The sequence below is a fragment of the Lacerta agilis genome, chromosome 14 (genome assembly GCF_009819535.1).
Source record: "Lacerta agilis isolate rLacAgi1 chromosome 14, rLacAgi1.pri, whole genome shotgun sequence".
Classification (NCBI taxonomy): Eukaryota; Metazoa; Chordata; class Lepidosauria; order Squamata; family Lacertidae; genus Lacerta; species Lacerta agilis.
In genome coordinates this window covers 13,384,357-13,408,065 of record NC_046325.1, presented here as the reverse complement: position 1 = coordinate 13,408,065, position 23,709 = coordinate 13,384,357, and the positions used below count along the sequence as shown (strand labels likewise).

At 52.9% G+C, this 23,709-nt stretch overlaps 2 protein-coding genes across 2 annotated transcripts; one reads left to right on the top strand and one right to left on the bottom strand.

Annotated features, from left to right (window-relative positions):
- Positions 1–3,860: 3,860 nt before the first annotated feature.
- On the bottom strand, positions 3,861–15,109 carry ZNF646 (zinc finger protein 646). Its single transcript, XM_033169454.1, is given in 3 exon segments — positions 3,861–4,899; positions 4,902–9,315; positions 14,750–15,109. Coding segments are annotated over 2 exon segments (4,962 nt in total). The 5' UTR covers positions 9,184–9,315; positions 14,750–15,109; the 3' UTR covers positions 3,861–4,219.
- A 1,775-nt stretch (positions 15,110–16,884) lies between these two features.
- ZNF668 (zinc finger protein 668) lies at positions 16,885–23,461 on the top strand. Its single transcript, XM_033170381.1, has 2 exons — positions 16,885–17,189; positions 21,401–23,461. Exons 1-2 carry the CDS (start codon positions 17,142–17,144, stop codon positions 23,183–23,185), a joined length of 1,833 nt encoding a protein of 610 aa, XP_033026272.1. The 5' UTR covers positions 16,885–17,141; the 3' UTR covers positions 23,186–23,461.
- The last annotated feature ends 248 nt before the right edge of the window (positions 23,462–23,709 follow it).

Genomic DNA, 23,709 nt, shown 5'->3' with positions numbered 1-23,709 from the left:
TCCATGTGTTTTCGACTGGATAGCTCAGTTGGTTAGAGTGCGGTGCTGATAATGCCAAGGTTGCATGTTCAAACCCCGTTAGGGACAGCTGCATATTCCTGCATTGCAGCGGGTTGGACTAGATGACCCTCAGAGTCCCTTCCAACTCTGCAATTCTATGATTCTACAACTGGAACTCCCATCAGCCCCAGTCAGCATGTGTAGCACGGCAGTGTGCAGGACTCGGCTTTCACCTGGGCCTAATGACAAATCCTGTGTGAAGCAGTGAGCACCCACCAGCAGATTTGCTTGGATCCACCCTGTGCAGTCCCCCCCCCCCCCCCCCGCAGCTCTTTTATCTGAGCTATTTTATGCCCACCAACTGCTTTGGGGAGACCTTGTGAATGCAGGTCTCTGCATGCTCAGGGACAAACCTGCGGGCTTTCTCCTTGTTCTTTTAAAAGCATCTAGTCGGTTTGAGGAAGACAGCAAATCAGAGAGTGAGAGTGAGAGGAAACACTTCTTTTAGAAACCAAGAAACAATTTATTTGCAGTTTTAAGTGTTTCACAGATCAGGTATGGCCACCAGGTGGCACCAAGTACCCTATGAAAATTGATTCCTTCCTATTACAGTAAGTGGGCAAGGTGTTTTTTTTTTTTTTGGGGGGGAGGTCCTACGAGGGATCTAGAGTCCTGGGATGTTGCTCCATCTCTGGAAAGGCAGTGAGAACTAGTACATTAGAGCAGGTGAGGAAAGGAAATGGCTTCTTATGTTTTAAATGTTTGTCCCCGCCCCCCCCCCGGCCCTTAAAAAAAAAAAATGAAATCCCAGCAACGTTCACAGTGAAGTGCATGTTAAGTAACATACTGAATGGTGATATTTAGAGAACTGGGTTAAGGAGACAGAGAAGTGGGTGGGGAAAACATTTCAAAACATAAGAAATCAGAACAAATTTATTTTAATTCCATAAAGGTTTTGGCTGACCAAAAGCCAGAATGTCAGTTGTTGAAAACAGCAGCATAAAACAGGACTGTTTAGTACATCTGAGTGTGTCATAAAAATAAAAACTGAGAGGGGGGGATATACAAAATAAACAAAACACATATATGTCCCTCCCTCCCCAATAAAAAATATTACCCAACTATGTTAGAATTCTATAAAACGTGCATTCACAAAGAGAATTCTCAGCTACTTAAAAATGACTACTCTTTCTCTGAACCGAACCACTGAAGAACTTGGATGGCTTCCGCTCGGACCCCTTGCACCGCGCACAGGTTTATCTGTGGCAGGCCGAGAAATTCTGCCTGGATGCGGAAAGCGTGGAGGTTGGCCTTGGAACAGCACGAGCGAACCCTTTGCCCACAACCAGCCGACCACCCGCAACAGAAGAGGAAAGACGCAGCAGTCAAGATTCTAGTCCCGCTTGTTTCAAAAATAGCTTAAAAGGTTCTTCGGAAAGGATTCCTCCCATCCCCTGCCCCTAGCCTATCACTACAAACATGGCCACCCCTTTTACAAGTTTTAGATCGTGCGAGTAGGAATCCATCCAAGCATTTACAGCCAGCTAGTGCCCAGTTAGGAAGGTACCACTTTGGACTGAGGAAGGGGTGGAGGCATGCTTTGTTTGTTTTTATTTGCAGCCCCAACAGGGATCTACCGGGTGTCTTGCCCTGCAACGCCCGGTATCTGCTTAGAACCTTGCAGAGAACCAGAATATCTCATTCATAAAATTTAAAAGATAGGTTTGAGAGATCAAGCCGGGAAAACATTCCAGAAGTTCTCGAGAGAGAGAGAAGCCCCTGCTTCCCTCAAAGGCACACACCCGAGCTTCGTCAAAGGGCTTGCTTCAGCCAGCATAGAGCTGACTGCATGTTATCACTTGCCAAAGCGCCATAGAAGTCTTGCCAGGGCAGGAGGAAGGAAAGGAGAGACCTCAGGAGGGGTGCAGGAGACAATCATGGCCCGAGGCATTCCGAGTCTCAAGCATCAAAACCAGATGCAATTATTAACGAGCCTTCATATTTAACATCTAGGGTTATTTAACGAATACCTTCAGGTGGGAAAAGGGGCTGACAATTACTAAGGTCCTAGCAGGCATGGAAGGAGGCTTCTCACTCCACCGACGTAAATCAGTGGAGGCTGGTCCACTCGTGCAAGCAGGGCGCTGCCCCATCAACCTCAATGTGCCCTCGGCCCACCCCCACCTGCCTGCTTTCTGCTTGTTTTGCCATTATAAAACTCAGCAGGGAGACGGATGGACTGGCCCTGCCAGTCATTGTCACCTGCTGTTGGGCCTCCCTGCCTCTCCAAAGACACCAGCTGCCCCTGGAGAAGGGGGTTTCCCATCTTCTGGGGAGGGAGAGGGCTAAATCGCCGCTCTGCACCTGCCGCCATCCTAAGCGCTATCAGCTCCCTTGCCCCACATAGCTGCACGCTGAATGCAAAGATGCGCTCAGTGAGACGTGGCAGTTTGATCCTGATTCACTTCCTCCACGCATCTCGGAACAAGGACTGAGTCAGAACCAAACCAAACGCGGCGGCACTGCACAACTCCTTTTCTATTAACTGCACAGGGGGCCTGTTCCTTCCCACTGCAATAAACACGGCAAAAGGGCACAGGAGATCCTGCTGGAGTTCACAGGTAGAACAGAAGGTTAAAGCCACTCTCCTCCCCCCCCCAGTCTGATCTGGCTTGACCACGCTACCGGCCAGCACATCAGCAGGCTAAAGACAAATAAACAGTGCCAAACACCTAATAATGCCACATTTAGTTTGGCCTTCAGAATCGCCCCTAAAGGAGAGCTGCTATGCTCAAAGAAGCGTTGGGCAATGAGCTGTCATCTTGGCACCTCTGTGAGGTCTCCTCCTCTGGCTCCCACTTTCGTTCCTGCATTTGGGGTCTTCTCCTCCTTCCTCTGGCGCAGAGGTGCCTTAGAACTACACATCTGTAGAGATCCCTACAGATCGGATGATCCCTGTACCACAGGAGCGGAAGTGGTTTTAGAGGAAATACACACAGAGAGGTGGTGTACCTGCAAAAACCTTTTTTTCCCCCTGAGGGTTAGGACCATAAGTAACGTGTCCAATTGATTCTAGACATTTGTTCGCTTACCGTGCTCCCGCTGGTTCCACTAGGGCCTGTGTGGGGAGACCGTTCCAGGTCCAACTTTGCAAAGATTAAGGTCAACACCCAGACCGTACATTTCGAGTACTCTTTTAGTGCACATTGTTTCCTCAAAAAGAACCCTAGGAACTGTAGTTTGCTAAAGATGCTGGGAGCTGCAGCTCCGTGAGGGGCAAACTACCGCTCCCGGGATTCTTTGGGGGAAGCCGTGTGAATTCAATGTGCTTTACAACGCATATCCTGCGCATGTGACCTTAATTTCCTCACCTAAACGTCAAAGCTTTAAGTCAATCACCTCCAGGAATCTGTTCTAGTAATCAACACAATAATCTTTTAGTGACTTTTCTCCAGAACCCGCTTCGAAAAAGACGTCAAAGCCTACAAATTTGGACAAGTTGAAAAAACTCTCTTTTGCACCAAGAAAACGTATACAATTTTCCAGTTAAGGAGGTAGTAGTAATCCAAAGTTACTCCACACAAAGGATGCTTGTTTGTACTCATTCAGTAACTAAAACTGAGCTCAACCCCCCCATTTGTTGTTTGTTTACGACAGTACGTTTTTAATCTACTCTCGTTTTTATTTTAAAAAAAACCAGGACTTTAAATACCATATGCGGCTTAAACACAAACTTGCTAACTCATCTGACTTTCAAAATGGATTTTAGAAGTATAAAAAACAGTTTGAAAACTCAAATCAGTATGGGGGTTTAAGCACATGCCTGAAAGGTTCCGGGGGGGGGGGGGGGGGGCGAAAATTCAGTTCTCAAAACAGGATCCAAGCTTACGAAGGTACAGGTTGCCGGAGGGAGCATTTCCAAGTGACACAAAAGAGGTATCGCTGGAGTGCTCAATACAACATTCCATCGAAAGTTGCCCCACCCCTCAGTGTCTTTGGATCCTGGTGTTCTACAGAGAATGGTGGGTTGTGCACCCAATTTTCCTCCATATTTTCACCCACTGGGTATCCCTGACCCTCTTCCTTCCCCTCTCCCCAATGCATGGACAACTGATCCCAGGGGTACGGCTCCCCACCCAGCCTTTCAAAATTCCCTGCAGCTAGATGTCCCTGCCCTACCATCCTTGGCACACGTGGTCCTCACACGGGCTGCCCGCCCTCAGCTCACGTCCCCCCTAGCAGCAGGGTACCCGCCATCCTTGGCGTGCGACAGCAGGTGTTGCCGGAAGCTGAGCTGATGGGAGAACCCTTTGGAGCAGACCGCGCAGGAGAAAGGCCCTTCCTCCTTGAGGCCGCCGTGAGCCTTGGCGTGGGCGGCTAAGCGGCGGGCAGTCCGGAAGGCTTTGCCGCAGCGGGGGCAGCGGTGGCGCCTCTTGTCCGTATGGACGTGGAGGTGGTTCTTGAGGGCCAGGAGGTTGTGGAACTCCTTCTGGCAGGTGGGGCAGCGGTAGAGGCCGGTGGCGTGCGCCTTCTTGTGGTTGAGGAGGCTGCCGGCGTGGCGGTACGTCCGCTCGCAACTGTTGCACTTGTAGGGCCGCTCGTCCGGCGGCTGGCCGGCTGCTGCTGCACAACAGGAGGAGGAGGAGGAGAGATCAGCTGCTTTCTCTTCAGCGACATCCGCCGCCGCCTCGGACTGGTGTCTCCTCAGGTGGCGCATGAGGCTCCCAGATGCTCGATAAGGCTTGCCGCACTCCGAACACTGGAAGCGTTTCTTCGCGTGGACGCGGCTGTGGTTCCTCAGAGCGGTGCGGTTGGGAAAGTGTTTGGGGCACGTCTGGCACTGGAAAGAGCCTGGAGGGGCCTCCCCTGGGCCGCTGGCCCCCTGCTCCCTTTGGGAGTGGCCAGGCTCCCCTCTCGCTCCTGCCCTGGAGCGCTCTGGCCACAAGGGTGAGGCCTGCGCTGATGCCGCAGAAGCTGCCGCTGCCACTTGAAGGCCTTGCCACAATCCGGGCACCGGTGGCGTTTCACTTCGTAGTGGATGCGCTGGTGGTTCTTGAGGGACATGAGGTTGGGGTAGGCCTTGCTGCACAGCGAGCAAGCAAAGTGCCCTGTCTTGTGGCTCTTCTGGTGGTTGAGCAGGCTCCCCGCGTGGCGGTATGTGCGCCCGCACTCCCCGCACCGGTAAGGGCGCTCTTCGGGGTTCGGGCGGCGCTTGGCGACGCTGCCAAGAGAGTGGGCCGGATTGGCCCCCTTGCCCGCCCGCTTGGCATGAGTGGACCTCCGGGGAGGGTGGGAGGAGGAGAGGTCCCGCTTCCGATCGCGGTGGACGTGCTGGTGGCTGGCCAGCTGCTTCTGGAGCCGGAAGGCCTTGGGGCACTCAGGGCAGCGGTAGCGTTTGGTTTCGAAGTGGGTGCGGTTGTGGTTCTTGAGGGCCATGAGGTTGAAGAACTGCTTCTGACAGACACCACAATGGAACAGGCCGGTCTTGTGTGTCTGTTTGTGGTTGATCAGGCTGCCTGCATGCTTGTAGCTCCGCTCGCAAACGTCACACTGGAAGGGGCGCTCCAAAGGGGAACCCTCCTCTTCAGCAGACGGACCGCTGTTTTCTTCTCCCTCCACTTTTCCAATCTCTTGGTCAAAATGCAGAGCCCGGTGGGCCTCCAGGCCAGCTAGTCCCTCACAGGCCTCCCCGCAGACACCACACGCCTGGATATCTCTCTCCTCGGATTGGCCAGCAGCCAATACTTCCTGTCCTGATTTTTCCTCCACAACGGGAGATGGGAGAGGGGAGGAGGAAGTATTTGGCAGATCTTCCCCCTTTTGCTGTGCCACAGCCCTCCCATCAAGGGACTCCTCCTTCGGTGCCTCGCAACCAACAGGCGGGCCCCCTGCTCCTGCAGGGTCTGGTTGCCGGAGTTCTGGCACACTGCCATTCAGCTTACATCTCGGGTGGTTCCGGAGGTGGTTCCGATAGGCAGACATATTGGGGTACTGCCGGCAGCAGAAGCCACACTGGTAATCTCCAATCTGATGGATCTTCTTGTGATTGACCAAGCTGCCACCATGCCGGTAAGTTTTGCCGCACTGGCCACAGGCGTAAGGCCGGCTGTCCAGGGGTTCAACGGCAGCAGCCGGCACTTCTGTTGGGGGCGGAGGCTCCTGTTCCTCCTCCAGGCGTGGGGCTCGTCGGAGCTGGATTGAAGTGTCAGCCAAGGCGGCAGCTTTCTCCTCCTGGTGCCCCTCGCTGTGTTCTTCCAAGCTGGCCATATCATCAAACGTCTGGCCGCAATAGCCGCAGATGTGAGAGAGGAGCTGCTCCTCTTCCTGGTCACCTGCCCTGTCCAGCCGTTCGCCTGCCTCCCTTTCGAGCACCGCCTCCTGCTCCTCCTCCTGGTTTTCGCTCTCTTCGTGCAGGAGGCTGTGATGGCGTTCAAGGTCCTCCTCACTGGGGAAGATCATGCCACAGAGGCTGCAGAGAAAGGGCTGCTCTTCGGTGCTGCCATCCCCACCCGGGCTGCCCCAGCTGGACGCTGTGGCTTTGGTGTGACCGTGGAAGTGGTTTTTCAAAGCCAGAAGACTGGGATACTCCTTGGGACAGAGGGAGCACTGGTAGATGCCGAGTTGGTGGGTCTCCTTATGACTCATCAAGCTGCTCACCTGGTTGAAGCCGAGCCCACACTGCTCGCAGAGGTAGGGGAGCACCTCAACGTTGCCAGGCAACGGTGAGGGGGCCTCCGACTGGGACGGCCAGCCATTCATGGCAGTGCCTTCTTCTAGAATGCTGTAGGTATCCTGGAACTCGTCGCCTGAGAACAATGCCCCAGGCACAGTGGCTCCATCTTCGGCATCCTCCTCCTCGTTTGTAGCCACGGCAACCCCCAATGGTCCCCTCCGAGGCCTCTGATGCCCGCGCAAGTGGCTCTTCAGGGAGGCGACATTCTGGAAGTGCTTCCCGCAAAGTGAGCAGCTGAAGTCGCCTGTCTGGTGAGTCTGCTTGTGGTTGATGAGGCTCCCTGAGTGCCGGTACGACTTACCGCACTGATCGCACCCATAGAGCCGCTGGATGGGCGACTCAGGTTTCTCGGCTGTCCCTTCAGACCACTCCCCTTCGCTCCTGTGCTGGAGGGTGTGATTCTGCAGTCCATCCACACTGGCAAAGGTCATCCCGCACTGGGGGCAGGCATGCACCATCTCAGAGGAAGGCAGGACGTCCTCGGCAACAGCCGCCCCGTTCTCCAGAGCTTCCACATCCTGCCTGATAGCCTGGAGGAGATCAGCTTCCTGCGGGTGAAAGATCCCCAGCCTGGGGACCGCTGCCACTTCTATGTCTTCCGTACACGGCAAGTGGCGCAGCTGATGGAGCTGGAACTCGGCCTCTTCCTCAAAGCTCTCCCCACAACTGCTGCATGTCAGGCCACCCCCTTGCTCCCGGCCACGCAGGCGGGCTGCCCGCAGATGCACGCGGACATGATTCCGGAGCGCCATGAGGTTGGAGTATTGCTTGGGGCAGATGGAGCACTGGAAGACCCCGGTCTGGTGGGTGTGGCGGTGGTTCACAAGGCTGCCGCGGTGCCGGTAACTCCTCCCGCAGTCCGTGCACCGGTACGGCCGCTCTTCATCTCCGGTGCCTCTTTCCTCCTCTTCCTTTGGACAGGAGGCTCCTCTCCAGGCTTCTGGCGGCTGTGGATGGCAGTCCGCAGAGTCCCCAGGGCTGTGTTCCAGTCTTGGCGGGCCCGGGAGGCCAGCTGCGTGCTGGGAGGCCTCTTCTGGAGCCGACGAACCAAGCTTGGACTTCAGGTGGACCCGTAAATGGTTTTTCAAGGCAGCCAAGTTGTACAGCTGCTTCGAGCAGACGCTGCAGCTGTACACCCCGGTTTGGTGGCTCTTCTTGTGATTGATGAGGCTCCCCGCGTGCCGGTAAGTCCTGCCGCAATCCCCACAGCGGAAGGGCCGCTCTTCGAACGGGGCATAACCGCCCTCCCCTTTCAAGCTTGCTTCCCAGGCTCCATTGGAGCCGGGCGCCGGTAGCAACGGACTGCTGCCTTCCTCCTCCTCTTCGTCAGCTTCCTCTGGATAGAGGCAGCTGTGCCCCTTTAGCTCCTCGTCATCGGCAAAAGCACCGCCGCAGCGGACGCAGAGCTCCCCGTCCGGGTTGCAGCGCTCGCCACCCCCTGCTTTGGAAGCGTCTTTCAGGCTGCAGGGGGCGCCGTCTCCAAAGTGTGTTGTTCCTGCCGGCGGAGGCTGGTAGATGTCCAGCTTCGCCGAGGTCTCTATGGAGTCTTCCTCCCACACACCCTGCTCTGAGCCTTCCCAGGCCGGCAGACCTGCCGCCTGGCTTGGATCCTCGTCGTGGGCTTTCTGGTGGCTCAGCAGTTCGGAGGGGAGCCGAAAGGCCTTGTGGCAGAAGCGGCACTTGTAGGGCCGGTACTCCGAGTGGAGGCGAGTGTGGCTCTTGAGAGCCATGAGGTTGGAGAACTCCTTGTGGCACATGCCGCACTGGTACACACCCACTGTGTGGCTCTGCTTGTGGTTGGTCAGGCTGCCAGCGTGCTTGTAGGCTTTGTCGCACTGGTTGCACTTGAAGCGGCGCTCATCTGCAGCAGCGGCCCGGAGCCCCGCCTCTTCCTCCTCCTCCTCCTCCTCCTCTTCCATCGGGAGTGGTTCCTCTGCCTCTGCTTCCCCCCGGACAGGGAACTCCAGCTGAGAAAAGTCAGCCGGCACCACCGACTCGGCGATGTACTTCTCTAGGTTGCTCAGCAAACTCCCGCTGCTGCCTTCCATCCCGGAAAAGGTATCAGCGTCCGACGAAGATGTGTCCTGGCTCCTCTGGAAGGCATAGCTCCCGCCATTGCAGCCCTCTTCCCCCTCCTGGTCCCGGGCAGCATGAGCCAGGCAGCGGTGGCCGGTAAGCTGGGAGAAGGCCCGGAAGTTACGCCCACAGTCCCGGCACTGGTAGCGCTTCTCCTCGGTGTGGGTGCGCAGGTGGCTCTTGAGAGCCATGGGGTTGGAGAAGTCCTTGTGGCACAGCAGGCAGCAGAAGAGGCCCACCTCGTGGGTGCGCCGGTGGTTCACCAGGCTGCCGGCGTGGCGGTAGCTCCGCGGGCACTGCTTGCACTTGTACGGACGCTCCTCCTGCCCGCTGGCGGGCGGCTCGCAGGTCAGGGCGGCGTCCCCCTCAGCCATTGCTCACATAAGAAGGCGGAGCCCTGCCCACTTCTTTAAAGAGGAAGCCCCGGGTGCTCTGGTGCGCAGCACAGTCCCATAGTGTGGTCTTGAGGTCCCGTTTTTCTCTCCCAAGCACTCCGAAGCAAAAACCTACGGACACAAGGCAAGGACAGAATAGATGAGAAAACCTGGTTGAGCAGGTTGGGGTTCATTGCAACCGAAAAAGTGGGGAAATAGCACATATCCTGCAGATCAGATATGCCTACATCAACCTAGATCAGTGGTTTTCAACCCGTGTGCCATAGCACCCTGGGGTGCCTTGAAGGATGGTTAGGGGTGCCACAAGCAACACTGGCCTCTGTCCCTCTTTCATTCCCTCCTCTGATGCTCTCTTGTGTCTCTGCCTCTGAAAGGCTTGCAAAGCTGTATGTTGCGGCAACCCTGGCTACAAGCTCCCCAGGCAAATGGTGCCTCTGGGGCTGGCCAGGGGGTGCTGGTTGCCAGGAGCTGAGGTAGCCTCACAGTAAGCAAGCAAACGGGCGAGAGAGCCCAGCCAGCCAGTCCACCAGCTCTTGCTGTTGGGAATGGATGGACAAGTGGGAGGCCGACGGGCAGGCACTGTGCTTGCCTTTCTTATGCTTGCTGTGTGAAAGGCCTGCCTAGGAGCTGAGTGCCTGGTGCTGAAGCGAAGCCCTTCCACCATGCAGGCCTGGCAGCAACCACTGCCACCACTGCTGCCTCCCAAGGTAAGGTGCTGGCCTCATGTTCACCTCTGGCCAGTCTCTGTTGGGCCACTAAGGCTGGGGGCATCCTCTTCCCAGGTCCCTGTGGGGCAGTGTGAAGAGGCACCTCTCTTTGGGGCAGGGGAAGCAGCTCAGAGACCAGGGGCGGCAGCTGCAGCTGCCCAGAGGACTCCCAAGGAGACGGGAGGAGAGAGGAGGCTGAGGGAACAATCCACAAAGGAAGGTCTTTGAAAAAGGGTGAGAGGCTCTCAGATTTACAGGCAAGAGGTGATATAACTGTGCTCCTGAGCCCAACAGGGGTGCCGCAGAAAGGGTGTAGCTCATGAAGTGAGCTGTGGACTCAAAAAGGTTGAAAACCTCTGGCCTAGATGATTCCTCCCAACCCTCTTTCCATTCCCCTCGCCCTGGGAGTTAGGAGCACAAGTCGATGCCTTATAGTACATGCTTCTGGGATTTGCCTGGGAAACACTCAGGTGTCTAGCGTCTTGGCCCTCCGATTTGCTCTCCTCCCAGACTGGTGCTGATGGCAGCTGTCATCCAAAACATCTGGAGGGGCACCAGGTTGGGGAAGGTTGGAATAGTCTACACCAGGGACTGGGATCCTGTGGTCCTCTAGATGTCGTTTGGACAACAACTCCTATTCTCCCTGCCCATTGGATGGGGCTGAGGGGAGATGGACTTCAAAATATCTGGGTGGGTTCAAGCTGCCCATGCCTGGTCTACACAGATGGCGAGGGGCCACAGCTCTGTGGTACCTGCAGAACTACTCTTTCAAAGCAGGAGGTCTCAGCTTCAATCCCCAATGGCTCCAGGATTTGTTTGTTTGTTTAAGGATCCAACAGTCTAGGGAAAGATATCCCAAGATCCCAAAGAGTTGCTGCCAATCAGAGCAGACCCCACTGGGGTAGACTGATCAACAGTCAGATCCGGGCACAATCAGCCTCCTAAGTGCCTAGGCAGGCAGGCCAATGGTCACACTCAACGAGACAGCTTAAGAAACACAAGTGATCCATGCTTCAGTGCAAGAGACTCACTTTGGCCAGGGCTGATATCAGCACCCAATGTCCTCAGGCAGCAGATAAGGCTGCTCTGGGTATCCCACTAAAAAATAATAATATTAATCTTCGAGCCCCCACTTTAATTTTCCAGTATGTCCACCCATAACCGCACTCCAAGTGACCACTGGGAAACTTAAATGGCTTCCAGGACAGCTCGCTAATGGGTACTTTTCTCAGGGTCCCCTCAAACCCAGCATTGGTGTGGCTCAAAATTTCAGAAGAACTTCGCCTTCTGGTGCTATGAATATACAAATTCCTTTAGTCATCTGGTTGGCCACTGTGAGAGATCAGGATGCTGGACTAGATGTGGAGCTGCCCTTTCTTCCATATGTGGTGGACGTGCCCCAAAATAAAGGACTTCTGGGAAAGGATTTATAATGAAATGAAAAAGGTGTTAAAAGACACCTTCTTAAAGAAACCAGAAGCCTTTCTTTTGGGAATTATAGGGGAGGAAATCCCCCCAAAGGACAATGTTTTCTTTTTGTATGCCACGACAGCAGCTAGACTATTAATTGCAAAGGACTGGAAGAACCAAGAGATACCAACAGTGGAAGAATGGCAAATGAAAATGATAGACTTTATGGAACTTGCCGAGCTGACAGCGAGACTGCGTGATCAGCGGGAGGAAGCGGAGCAGGAAGATAGGAAGAAATTTAAAATATATTTGAAGAAATATTGTAACGTTTGAAACTTTTGAAATTCTAGGGAAGTATTTAGAGGTTTCTGGTAGAAAATAGGGTTATAATGATAATAATAAACGATTAAAAGAAATTACATTGGGAAACAAATTAATAGGCAATGAAATAAGTTAATGAATTAATGATGAAATGATGAAACTGCATAAAGAAGAATTGCAATGAAACCCAGGAAGGGGAGGTTGGGGGAAGTCCCAACAAGATGTTAAAGGGAAAATGTGATGTTGATAAAGAATTGTTTGTGTTTTGTTTGTGTTGGTGTTTTATGTTTTATATCTTATAATATGAATAAAAATATTTTTTTAAAAATAGATGTGGAACCCCCTCCCCAACTGAGATGCACTTGTGCTGTATAGCTGGAGGCAAAGGCTAAAGACACACATCTTTGCCCTGGCCTGTGGCACTTGAGATGTGTGTTTTTCAGGACCCACCCTATTGCTGTGGCTGGAATTTGTTTTAACTGTTATTAATAACTGAATTTTAAATTCTTGTAACCTGCCAATGGGGCCTGCTGGTGAAGAGCAGGTAATAACAACAACAAGAAGAAGAACAGATGCTGGAATAGGTGGTCCAGCAAGGCTCTTCATTTGGGTCTAGGCCTGCAAATCTACCTTGTATTCAACATTTAATTTCATACAGGTGAGGAAGGACGCTGCTAGAGGAAACAGAGGACACCCTCTCCCTTCCGCCATAGGGGATAGGAAGTCTCTGCCTCCATAAGCAGCACAGAAACATCACAGGGTGGCAAAAGGTTCCCCACCTCCTTCCTCCTTTATTAGCCTGTTTACTAAAAGGCTTCTCTCTCTTTTTTAACCAAACCTGGTAACAGGCTACTTTCCATGATAGCCATAAAGAAGGGGGTCTTCTGTGACCAGTGTGGAAATTTACTTAGTTAGTTAATTAAATTTCTCTACCGCTCTTCATCTGAGGATCACAGGGCAGTTTACAATACAGTAGTACCTTGGTTCTCGAACTTAATCTGTTCCGGGAGTCCATTCGACTCCCGGAACCATTCTAAAACCAAGGCGCAGTTTCCGATTGGCTACAGGTTTGTGGCATCCGAGAGCCGATTTCTTTGGCAACAAAGCTGTTTGAGACCCGTGGTACCTCTGGTTATGAACTTAATTTGTTCTGGAGGTCCGTTCTTAACCTGAAACCGTTCTTAACCTGAGGTACCACTTTAGCTAATGGGGCCTCCCACTGCCGCTACGGCGTGCGATTTCTGCTCTCATCCTGGGGCAAAATTCTTAACCCGAGGTACCACTGTATATAGTATACCGAAATGCAGGCTAATTTTTTTAAAAAAATATAAATTTTGTGGCCTTCTTTATCAGGCTACTGTAACTTCACATTCCAGTTACGGAACGTGATACAAAGAGGAGAATTCAGCATCCTGAAAGCTTCGGACCTTTATCTATTATTAAAACGAATGAAGCCTTTATATTTGAAGGCAGTACACCACTAATTACCAGTTGCTTGAGAAAAGTGTTCCCATGCAGGATTCCTGGAACTCTAGTACCTGTAGCAGGATTCTCCTATTCTTTACACATTGGCTGCACTTGGATGTCATTGTAAAGCATGGTTTACTGTGACAGAACATAGGTCTCTTGCACTCCCTTGCCCCTCATTTGTCTAACACGGTCACAAGGAGGAGTTTGCAAACTCTCACTTTTATTTTTTATTAATCAGAGCTTGTTGCACTGTCAAAGCCCCCCACCCCCCAAAAAGTGGGCCAATTTAACTATGATTTGTTTGAAAATAGCCAGCTTCAAGCCATGGGTTTGTAAACATTAACCACAGTTTAGAATTCAGACAAAACACTAAACAATAGTTTTCTGAAAAACAGAAGTGAAAGGTGCTATGGGTATCTTTTATGGAAAAGCAAGGCATAGGTGTACTCACTCACTCACTCACTCACTCAATTCATGTCTCGATCTTATCCTCACAACCAAATTGGGGCGGGTAGGGGTGTGCAACCATTGGTTATTGTGACAGGGAGGTGGCTGAAAGGAGCATTTGTTTCACATGATGGAAATTATTTAGCTCCCCTCCCATCCATTTAATAAAGGGTCGGGACAGTTGCAGGCAGGAGTTGGCCAAGAGGATTTCTACCATGCTATCCAAAGGCAGCCATTGCCGCAGTCAGCTCAGTTGCTTAAAGTGTGGGGCTAATAATGCCAAGGTTGTGGGTTTGATCCCCATATGGGCCAAGCTGCATATTGCTGCATAGCAGCAAGTTGGGACTAGATGATCCTAAGGTTCCCTTCCAACTCTACATTTCTATGATTCTATGTAGAGCGAGAAACTCACCTAAACATTTTTGGAAGAAAAAAGAAGAGGAAGCCTGGATGTATTCACAGAGAAAAGGGTAGCAATAGCTTTTAGCTGTGAAACAGCTATGTGGAGCCTTCAGGTACAGAGACAGACTACCTTGGAATTCCACAATACTGAGAAATCTCCTAATTAGGCTCATGGCCTCAGAGGCTGGCCTTCCAGACTGCTTTGGGCAAACCACATTCCAAGGTCTGACATGACATCAGGCAAGGGAAAGTTCAAGCTGCTAAAGGGAAGAACAACTGAATTCAAGCCAAGGAATCAAAAGAACATTTTTTTCCTTTGCAGCCATGTCCTGATTCAAGCTGGACAGCAAATCTTCCTTTGCACAGCTTACAAGCCAGGCTACTCCAATTATTTCCTTTGAATTTGTCACCTAATGAGTGACCTGTTAGGGGCTCATGTGGGGCAGAGGAGGTTAGGATCTGGCCTTCCTGTCTTCACATAACAGAACTATAATGGATCCAAACAAACAGGAATCCAGGACTCTATCCCCATCTGTGTTAGGGGATAAGTAGTGAGGCTGAGTAATGTGCCAGGTGTTTTCCATACCTATGAAAGCAGAATGGTGAAGATGGAAGATTTTACCTAGGGGTGCAGTAAAGCATGTCAAAGCCAATAACTGCCTTTTAAACATACCTTTCTGCAGACTGCACAAACAGATAAGCTCTGTTTTTGCAAAAACAAGGATAGGTCACACAAAGGTTAAAGTGTAGGACTCCAGACACATTTACAAAGAAGGTTGCTTTCTTACCTCTCAGATCACACTGAGCATCCCATCTGAGCACCGCACTTCTCTAACATGAGAAGTAAACAGAAGGCAGGGAATAAAGTCCAGAAGGCTGGCATGTTGAACTGTGCTTAAAATAAAAATACAAATAATACAAAAGTGGGAAGTGGCTTTTTCTAAATTGGGACAGGTAGTTTCACATGGTTTAAGCCACTAAATATATTGCTTGGATTTTCCATAAGGAAAGGGAAATGTACAGATCTTTAGGATGCAGGAGAGTCCGATTTTCAGTTCAGGACAGATTAACGGAACAAGTACCTTGAGCACATGGGGACTAGTATTCAGACCTCAAAATGCCATGTTCAAGTAGAGATTCCAGATTCACAATGGGTCTGAATGTTGTTTAGTCATTTAGTTGTGTCCAATACCAAACTTAAAAGTACAGATGGAAATCTCAGGCTCTTCACATCAGGTAGTTTCAAGTACTGCAGGTACCCAGGTGGAGATATCAAAACGTGGTTTCATAAGAGTTCAAACTGCACACTCCGGCAGAGAGGCAGCATTTTGTGGGGAGATTCGACACCTAGATCACCCAGGAGTCAACGGAGAGCAGCTAGCATCTGTCTGTATTTACTCCAGGACCTCTAAGGCATGACGGCTGAAAGCTCCCAGGGAGGATGGACCTGCGAGGTCGCAGAGAGAGGCAGTGGTCAGCAGTTATACTTCAGGAAAGGGAGAAGGCAGCAAACCCTCGGGATTCTGGGTGAAGGCTGAGGATCTTGGGTGCCAGGTTTTCTTCCAGCTGTAGGGGACAAGCAGAAGAACTCCACTCAGGATCCAGCCATGAGGTAGAAGAGACGCCCCGCGCAGTTGCCTCAGTTTCCTGGAAGACAGACGCACACAGTTCTCTTCCTCGTCCTCCCAAGGGGCGATGGGCGAGTTTGCTCGAGGCAAGCGAGGAGAAGCGAAACGTGGGAGGGGAACTCCTGCTGCTGCCCAGCCCCTCTGGAGCCCCCAAGAGCAAAAGCTGGCCCTTCAGGCGCCCCCTACTTCTCCCCGAGGCGCCTCACTTGAAGGGGCCGGCACTCCAGAAAACCTCCTTCCTTGAGAGCCGAGGATTTGGATTTGAAGAAGTCACAGAGGCTGGGGCAACAACAAATACTTCCTTTTGTTGCTAGGAAACAGGAAATGTGCACTCGCGAAAGCTCTCCCCCCGCCAATCAAGATGGGGCTCCACTTCCGGCGAGTTTCTGCCGCCTGCGGTGGAGAGGAGCGGTGTAACGCTCAAAGTCTTCCCCCTTCAGAACTTTGCACGCACTCAGAGAGATACTCCCTCGAAAATTAAATGACACGGGGAGTGATAATCGGGTAAGCAAAAAAAAAAAAAAAAAAAGAGCTACGGAAAACTGTTGGTCTTCTGTAGGCGCTGAGTGGCGTTGCTGTAGATCTCTGCATCTTCGGGATGAAAACTATCTTCAAACTCTGCGCTCGAAATTAGCTCGTTGTTACATTAGAACGGATACAGCGTACGGCTCTACACTTTTAGCATCTCTATGAGACCTAACCGGAACTTCCTGTCCAAGTTTCAACGGCGGTTCCGCTCTTGCAGTGCAAAGTATAGAGCGGTTTCGTTCGCCATAGAGATTTCGATAGAAGAGTGTCGTCGCCGCTGCTGGAGAAGAGAATGCGGACACAAAGGGAGGCTTCGATTTCACAGAAAGTTTCCCGCTCGTGCCTTTTTGGTTTCTCTCCCTACGGTCGCCTCATGTGGTGTGTTACAGAGATGCAGGTCCCAACAACAACAGTTCCACTCAGAACGTATATTTAGTTCCGTGCTTCCGAAGCCATAGAGAAGACCGCATTACAACCGCAGCAAATCTCATCCCCATTACGCCCCTTGCCATTCCAGGATGCGTCTCCGGCCAACGCAACTGAAAAGCAGAACGACCCCAAATTTAGAACCAGGGTTTTTGTTTTTATAAAAGCAGCGGGGTCAAAAGTTATCGGGAAATGCCACACTCCACTCGGTGTAACGGCCAAACCCTTCCCTGCCACATTTCCTGTCCGTCGCGAAGCTTTGCCCCGCTCTCCGATGCCACACTTCCGGCCCCCGTGCAATTCCGAACCCTTTCCCCGCTGCATCTTCGGCCATGCCACACTTCCTGTCCACTCTCCCACTCCGCCCCGTCCCTTGCAATCTAACGAAGCTGGTTAAAAGGCCTCCGCCCTGAATATAAAATGCAATTATTTCATTTAACCCTGGGCTGAAGCAGAGATGGGAGCCGAATCCCTGCTCGGCCTAGTCAACGGGACTTGGGCTAAGTAGCAATTCCTGCCCCCCCCCGGTCCTCTCCTTTCTGCCTCCGTTTCCTCCGGGGTCCTAGCGCTCCTCCTCTTTCTCCTCCTCCTCCTCCCGATGGAGCCGCAGACGAAGGAGAAAGCCAATAGACAAAGGAGAGAGCAGGTAAGGAGAGAGCAAGAAATGCAGGTTGGGGCAGCCTTCCTGAGCCTTGATTTAATGCCTTCTCTCTATTTATTAATGCATTTTTTAAAAAACACGAAAAAATAAAAATAAATAAAAAGCAGATCGGTCCTGGTGCAAAGCCTCGCGTTGGACCCTGCTCCCCCTCCTTGCGCCCAGGCGGCCACCTCCCCTGGTCCTAAAGACAGCCATTTTGCCGAGGAGCCTCCGGAGATGCGTCTTCTGGCTCGGGTGCCAGGCGCTGCCGGGACCTGCCCGGGCATCGCGGAGCCTGAGAGGGGACCTGGGGGGTGGGATGGGGGGCTGAGAGCCTTTTGCTTTTTGTGGGGAGGGGGGAAGCAAAGGAGATGCGGGCTTCTCCTCCCCCCCTCCTCCTCCTCCTCTTTTTGTTTGTTGGTCCCTCGGTCCTAGAGACAGCCATTTTGCAGGGAGGCTCTTCGGCCGGAGCAAACCTTTTGTGCGTCTCTGGGTTGCTCTCCCGGCCCCCGGAGCATCCAGCGGCAAACATCTGCTAGCAATTGCTCTCCCGGCAGACGCGCAAACGCCCAGACGTCCCCTTTGTTGCTGGAATCTATTAAGCCAGGGAGGTGGGAATTCCTTTGCAAAGGCTGTCTTTTAGGAGAGCAGTTTCTGCAGCAGATCTGTCCATCTACTAGAGCATTTTGCTAAAAAGGGGAGATGCATGGGCAGCTCTAGCTCTCGGTTTTGTTCTCTTAACTAGAACCCCTCCATCTCGCTTTTTACAGATGAACACGGAGAGAGTCTTTTGCCCGACGATTCTCAATATGAGCATAAGAGAGCAGTTCACGTTAAAAGGAGGAACAAATCCTTGTGGGTGTTTCAAAATATCGTTTAATCTCACAGTGCTTACATTACTATGTGGAATAGCTGCAATCCCCAAGTACATTCCACGGTAACAACGACCTCCGTAGGTGGTGATGGGGATGTCAGCAAAGTTGTGTACAGTACATGCAAATATAGCCATAGCTACCCACCCACCCAATTTGAAGCTTTATCTTCTAGAGACCTCAGTCTCCTCTTCTCCCCCTCCCCCTCCCACAAACAGTTTTTAACCAGGGAATAGGGACTCAGAAGTAGGAATTATTTATGGTAAATAGAGACGTTCTGGATTTATGCAGAATCAGATTGTCTCCACTTCAAACTGGGTTCCAAATAGATCGTTGCAACTTCAAAGTGATTCTCTCTCTCCAGCCTCCCTCAGATCTGTAATCTAGGAAGCACCTAGCTCTCTTCCTTAGATTCAGGACAATTTACATAATGCATTTCTTTTGCTTCCACGTCAAACCTTTATTTTGGGGGTTCAGGCATTGAGTGGCAGCTCCCCCCCCCTCCAAAGGAGAGTTGCCTTGACTCCTCGGATGAAAAGCCTGTACCTTCTGCTTAGGAAAGCTTCACTTCTGCTCCCAGGTGTACGAAGGCTGGCTGTTGGTCCTGTAATGTGAAGCGGGGATTCCGGATGTGCTCAGAGGCACTCTTCTCTTTGTACCAACCTTTGAAGTGGGTTCCTTAGCTCAGATTATGCCCTGGGGAGGGGAAAGACTTTCTCTTGCAGGTTCTATTGTCCAGCCAGTCTCTCTTCTCTGCAAACTCCTCTCCATGGTTTGCAAACCTTTGCTGCCTTTCCCTCGCTGGGGTCTTAGAGACAGCCATTTTACATCCCAGGTCTTCAGCCCATACAAAGGGAATAGAATTCTTCCTGTGTATACATCTCTGATTGCCTTTGGAAATCCCAGGAACTCCACCGGAAAGAGAATTGTGGATGGTGCTTATGATTATTATTTTTTATTTTCCTCTGAAATTGTTCTTCCATCTTCCATAAAGATGCATTTTTAGCTGTTTTCTCCTCCCTTTATCCTCCCCCTGCCCCCATCCCCAGATCTTAATCCAGCCATTTTGCGAAGAGCACCATCCAGGCACAGGGGGAGCAAAATTCCTCCACAATCTGTCTTTGTTGAGCAGAGAAACGTATCATTTCCACCCCTTCCGCACCCCAAACATACTCTCCTGTCTGGATTTTGAACCCTGTTCCTAACGGCTGTCCTTTTCCTTCCCTCCTGGGGGCCAAATATGGGTCCCTGTACCCCAGATAGCCATTTTGCAACTATTCTGCATAAGGCAGGGAGAATTTTGGTGGTGGTGGTGGTGGTGATGGTGTTTAGTTGCATGCGCCTTGCAACCTGCCTGCAAAGCAGAGTTTCTTGCGCTAAAGTAATTTCTGCAATCCAAAACCCTGTCCCTTCCTAGGTTCATAGATAACCTTGGCTTCTCAGAGCCCAGGCAGGCCCCAGTGACACCTGCAGCTATAGGTCCCACTCGCAACACGAACAACTATTAAACAGAATATATGTTATTCCCCCTTCCCCCCTGCAAAAAAATGCTGTACCATTTAGCCCCATGGAATAAATATTTTCCACCCACGTGCTTATTATTGTCTGGTTTTTACTGGGTGCATTTAATTTATTTTTGCTTGGTTGATGAGTTTTACCCTTCCAGCCTTAGACCACAAATCTTTAATTCATTTACAGCAGCCCTCGGGATTTCCCCCTGCCTCCATGCAGTCCCTCTTCTGTGGCAAATCTTAACCCCATGAGTTTGGGCAATCAACTCCCCAGCCGTACCAATGATTATTTAAGGTTTGCTTGCACCGTAGATCTTTTCCACAACCCAGAATTTGTGGCTCTGCTTCTCCCACATCTAACTTCCAAGCAGTTGCTGCCCTGTGACTAGAAGAGGGAAGGATGACTCTAGGCCCACCTTCCTATCACTTAGGGCCTGTGGGTGATGCTGCGGTGTTAATGGAGGAGCCAGCCCCAACAGGCCGCTAGACCTCATGAAGACCTAGATAAGAAATTGGCAGAAGCCTTTCTGCGGGCAGCTTGGGAACTTCTTGGGAGAGTTCTTGGGAACTGCAAGTGGGGAGAGTTCCTGTTGCTCCCGGGTCCCTTTTTTTGAGAGCCAGTGTGGTGTAGTGGTTAAGAATGGTAGACTGATAATCTGGGGAACCGGGTTCGCGTCTCCCCTCCTCCACATGCAGTTGCTGGGTGACCTTGGGCTGGTCACACTTCTTTGAAGTCTCTCAGCCCCACTCACCCCACTCACCCCACAGAGTGTTTGTTGTGGGGGAGGAAGGGAAAGGAGAATGTTAGCCGCTTTGAGACTCCTTCGGGTAGTGAAAAGCGGGATATCAAATCCGAACTCTTCCTCTTCTTCTTTTGCAGGCATGTGGTTGGCCACCACGAGAACTAGATAGGACTGGACTAGGTAGGCATGATTCAGCTGGGCTCTTCTTCATGGTTGTAGGAGCACAGTGTTGAAGAAGAGTCCTGCAGGATCAGGCCAATGGCCCATCTAGTCCAGCCAACCAGATATCTGGGGGGAACCTGGGACCAGAATGTGAGCACAAGAACACTCTTCCCTCCCATGGTTTCCAGCAACTGGTATTCAGCTTGGGAATAATCCTGGATCCTTTGCTGTCATTTGAGGCTCAGGTGGCCTCAGTGGCCCGGAATGCCTTCCCTCAGCTTTGGCTGGTGGCCCAGCCGTGCCCCTACCCAAAACAGGGACAACCCAACTACTCTTGTCTATGCTATGGTAACCTTGAGGTTCTGCAATGTGTTATACATACAACTTGCCTCTGAAGACGGCTTGGAAACTTCAGCTGGTGCAGAATTCAGTGGTCATACACCAGGAGATGAGACTGCCTCTCTCCATATGAACCAACCTGGATCCTGTGGTCATCCTCTCAGGCCCTTCTTCATGTGGCTCCTCCACGAGGGGTCCGGAGGGTAGCAATACAAGAACGGGGTCTTTTCTACAGTGGCTCCCCGTTTGCGGAATGCTCTCCCTAGGGGGCTCGCCTGGCGATTTCATTATATGCCTTTAGGCGCCGGGTGAAAACATTCCTCTTCAAGCAGGCCTTTGGCAAATTGACATCCTTCCTACACCCTTTTAAATGTGAGAGGGGATTAGGGGAGGGCGGTTTATTGACTTGTGGGGGTTTTTTATTCTTGTTTTTACAATGTTTCTTGCGTTTTTATCTTGTGTTCTTACGTTGCGAACCACCCTGAGATCTACGGAGGAAGGGCAGTGAACAAATCAAACCAACCAATAAATAAATATTCGGGAGCATTGCTGCCTCCAACTTTTAGCTTCCTTCTGCTTGTTTGTTTCAGGCAGTGGCCTCTCCAGAAATGGCGGAGGCTGTGGAGGAGGAGGAGTCAGGGGTGGAGGTGAAGCTGGAGGACGATGAGGAGGAGGAGGAGCCTGGCTACATCCAATCCGGGCGGCGCTACAAGTGCCTGACGTGCAGCAAGACCTTTCCGAATGCGCCCCGCGTGCTGCGCCACCTGAAGTCCCACGCGACCGGCTTGCCCGGCAAGCTGTCCTGCCCTAGCTGCAGGAAGGAGTTCCCCGACCGCGGGCAGCTCCGCAAGCACCAGCTCAGCCACCAGACGGAGCGCCCCTTCCAGTGCCAGCTGTGCGCCAAGGCCTATAAGACGGCGCCCGAGCTGCGCAACCACGGGCGCAGCCACAGCGGCGAGAAGCCCTTTGTGTGCCACGAGTGCGGCAAGGCCTTCATGCAGCCGGTCTGCCTGCGGGTGCACATGGCCCGCCACACGGGGGACCTCCCCTTCCGCTGCCAGCAGTGCCACAAGGGCTACGGCACGCTCTCCAAGCTGAAGATCCACCAGCGCTCCCACACGGGCGAGAAGCCCTACTCCTGCGGCGAGTGCGGCAAGCGCTTCGCCGACCCTTCGGTCTTCCGCAAGCACCGCCGCACCCACGCCGGGCTGCGCCCCTACCAGTGCCAGGCGTGTCACAAGACCTACGCCGAGCTCAAGGACCTGAAGAACCACGAGCGCTCGCACACGGGTGAGCGGCCCTTCCTGTGCCAAGACTGTGGCAAGGCCTTCTCGCGCTCGTCGTCGCTGGCCTGCCACCAGCGCATCCACGCGGCCCACAAGCCCTACCGCTGCAGCCTGTGCGGCAAGGGCTTCACGCAGCTCTCCTCCTTCCAGAGCCACCAGCGCACGCACTCCGGGGAGAAGCCTTTCCTGTGCCCGCAGTGCGGGCGCATGTTCAGTGACCCCTCCAGCTTCCGGCGGCACCAGCGGGCGCACCAGGGCCTCAAGCCCTACGCATGCGACAAGTGCGGCAAGGCCTTCCGCCAGCCGGCCGACCTGGCCATGCACCAGCGCATCCACACGGGCGAGAGGCCCCACAAGTGCCCCCAGTGCGACAAGAGCTTCGTGGCCTCGTGGGACCTCAAGCGCCACCTGCTGGTGCACTCGGGGCAGCGGCCCCACCAGTGCGGCGAGTGCGGCAAGAGGTTCGCCGAGCGCGCCAGCCTCACCAAGCACTACCGCGTCCACTCTGGGGAGAGGCCCTTCAAGTGCGGCAGCTGCGGGAAGGCCTTCGTGGTCTCGTCCAGCCTCAGGAAGCACGAGCGCACCCACGGCAACGAGGGCGGCGACAAGCCCGCCCCCCTCGCCAACCAGGACCTCCTCGCCACAGACCAGGCGGCCATCGTGGTCGCCACGGTGATGCCCGCCTGCGGGGAGTGCGGCGAGGCCTTTGGCTCCGCCCAGGAGTTGCGGCGCCACGAGCGGCTGCTCCACCCTTCCCTGCGCCCGTTCCCCTGCCCCGAGTGTGGCAAGGGGTTCTTGGACCGGGCCGGGCTGCGCAAGCACGAGCGCATCCACTCCGGGGTCCGCCCCCACGCCTGCCCCCAGTGCCCCAAGGCCTTCCTGGGCGCCTCCGACCTGCGCAAGCACCTCAAGACGCACGCGGCCCCCGAAAACAGGAGCCCCGACGACACCGTGGTGACCGCCACCATCACGACCTATGAGCAGCTGCTCCCCGCCCACATCCACCCCCATCACGACGACGACGGGATGGAGACGGACAAGGATTCTCCCTCGGACTGTCTTCCGGAGGGTCTCACTGAACCTTCCTAAGCGCAGTCTCTTCTTTCCTGACATGCGGCTGGGCAGCTTGGCTTGCTGGTATCATGGCCTCCCTACACCATGGTGGCATGCCTTTATGAACCCCGTAGTCTCTTCCTTCCTTCCTTCCTTCCTTCCTTCCTTCCTTCCTTCCTTCCTCATAAGGCTGTGTGCTTAGCACTCCTTTGATGCCTCCCCTTTGGGGTACAGCTCTTGCTCCTCCAGTACTTATCCTTGTAGAAGCAGGCTTGGCTATGGGCGCTTCGTAAGCCATGCCTCTTAAGTCGGTGTGGCTTTAGCCTCCCTTCCCCGCCCTTCCCCTTCCCCCAGCTTCAGACATTTGCCTACCTGGTGGAACAACGACGACGTGCCTGGGCAGGTCGGAAGGGGGGGGGGAATGAGCTTTTAAAACACGGACACCCCCTCACACACACCAATAGGAGTCCATATTTGTTGCGTCTGTGCGTGTGCTTCGGCCCCCTGCAGACCCATCCTGCTGTTGGGTTGTGTGCGCATCTGTGGCAATCCATTGGTTT

Coding starts and splice junctions, on each gene's coding strand:
- ZNF668 (XM_033170381.1), top strand. CDS start 17,142: ATGGAGCCGCAGACGAAGGAGAAAGCCAATAGACAAAGGAGAGAGCAG. Junction 17,190..21,400: donor ATAGACAAAGGAGAGAGCAG/GTAAGGAGAGAG, acceptor TGTTTGTTTCAG/GCAGTGGCCTCTCCAGAAAT.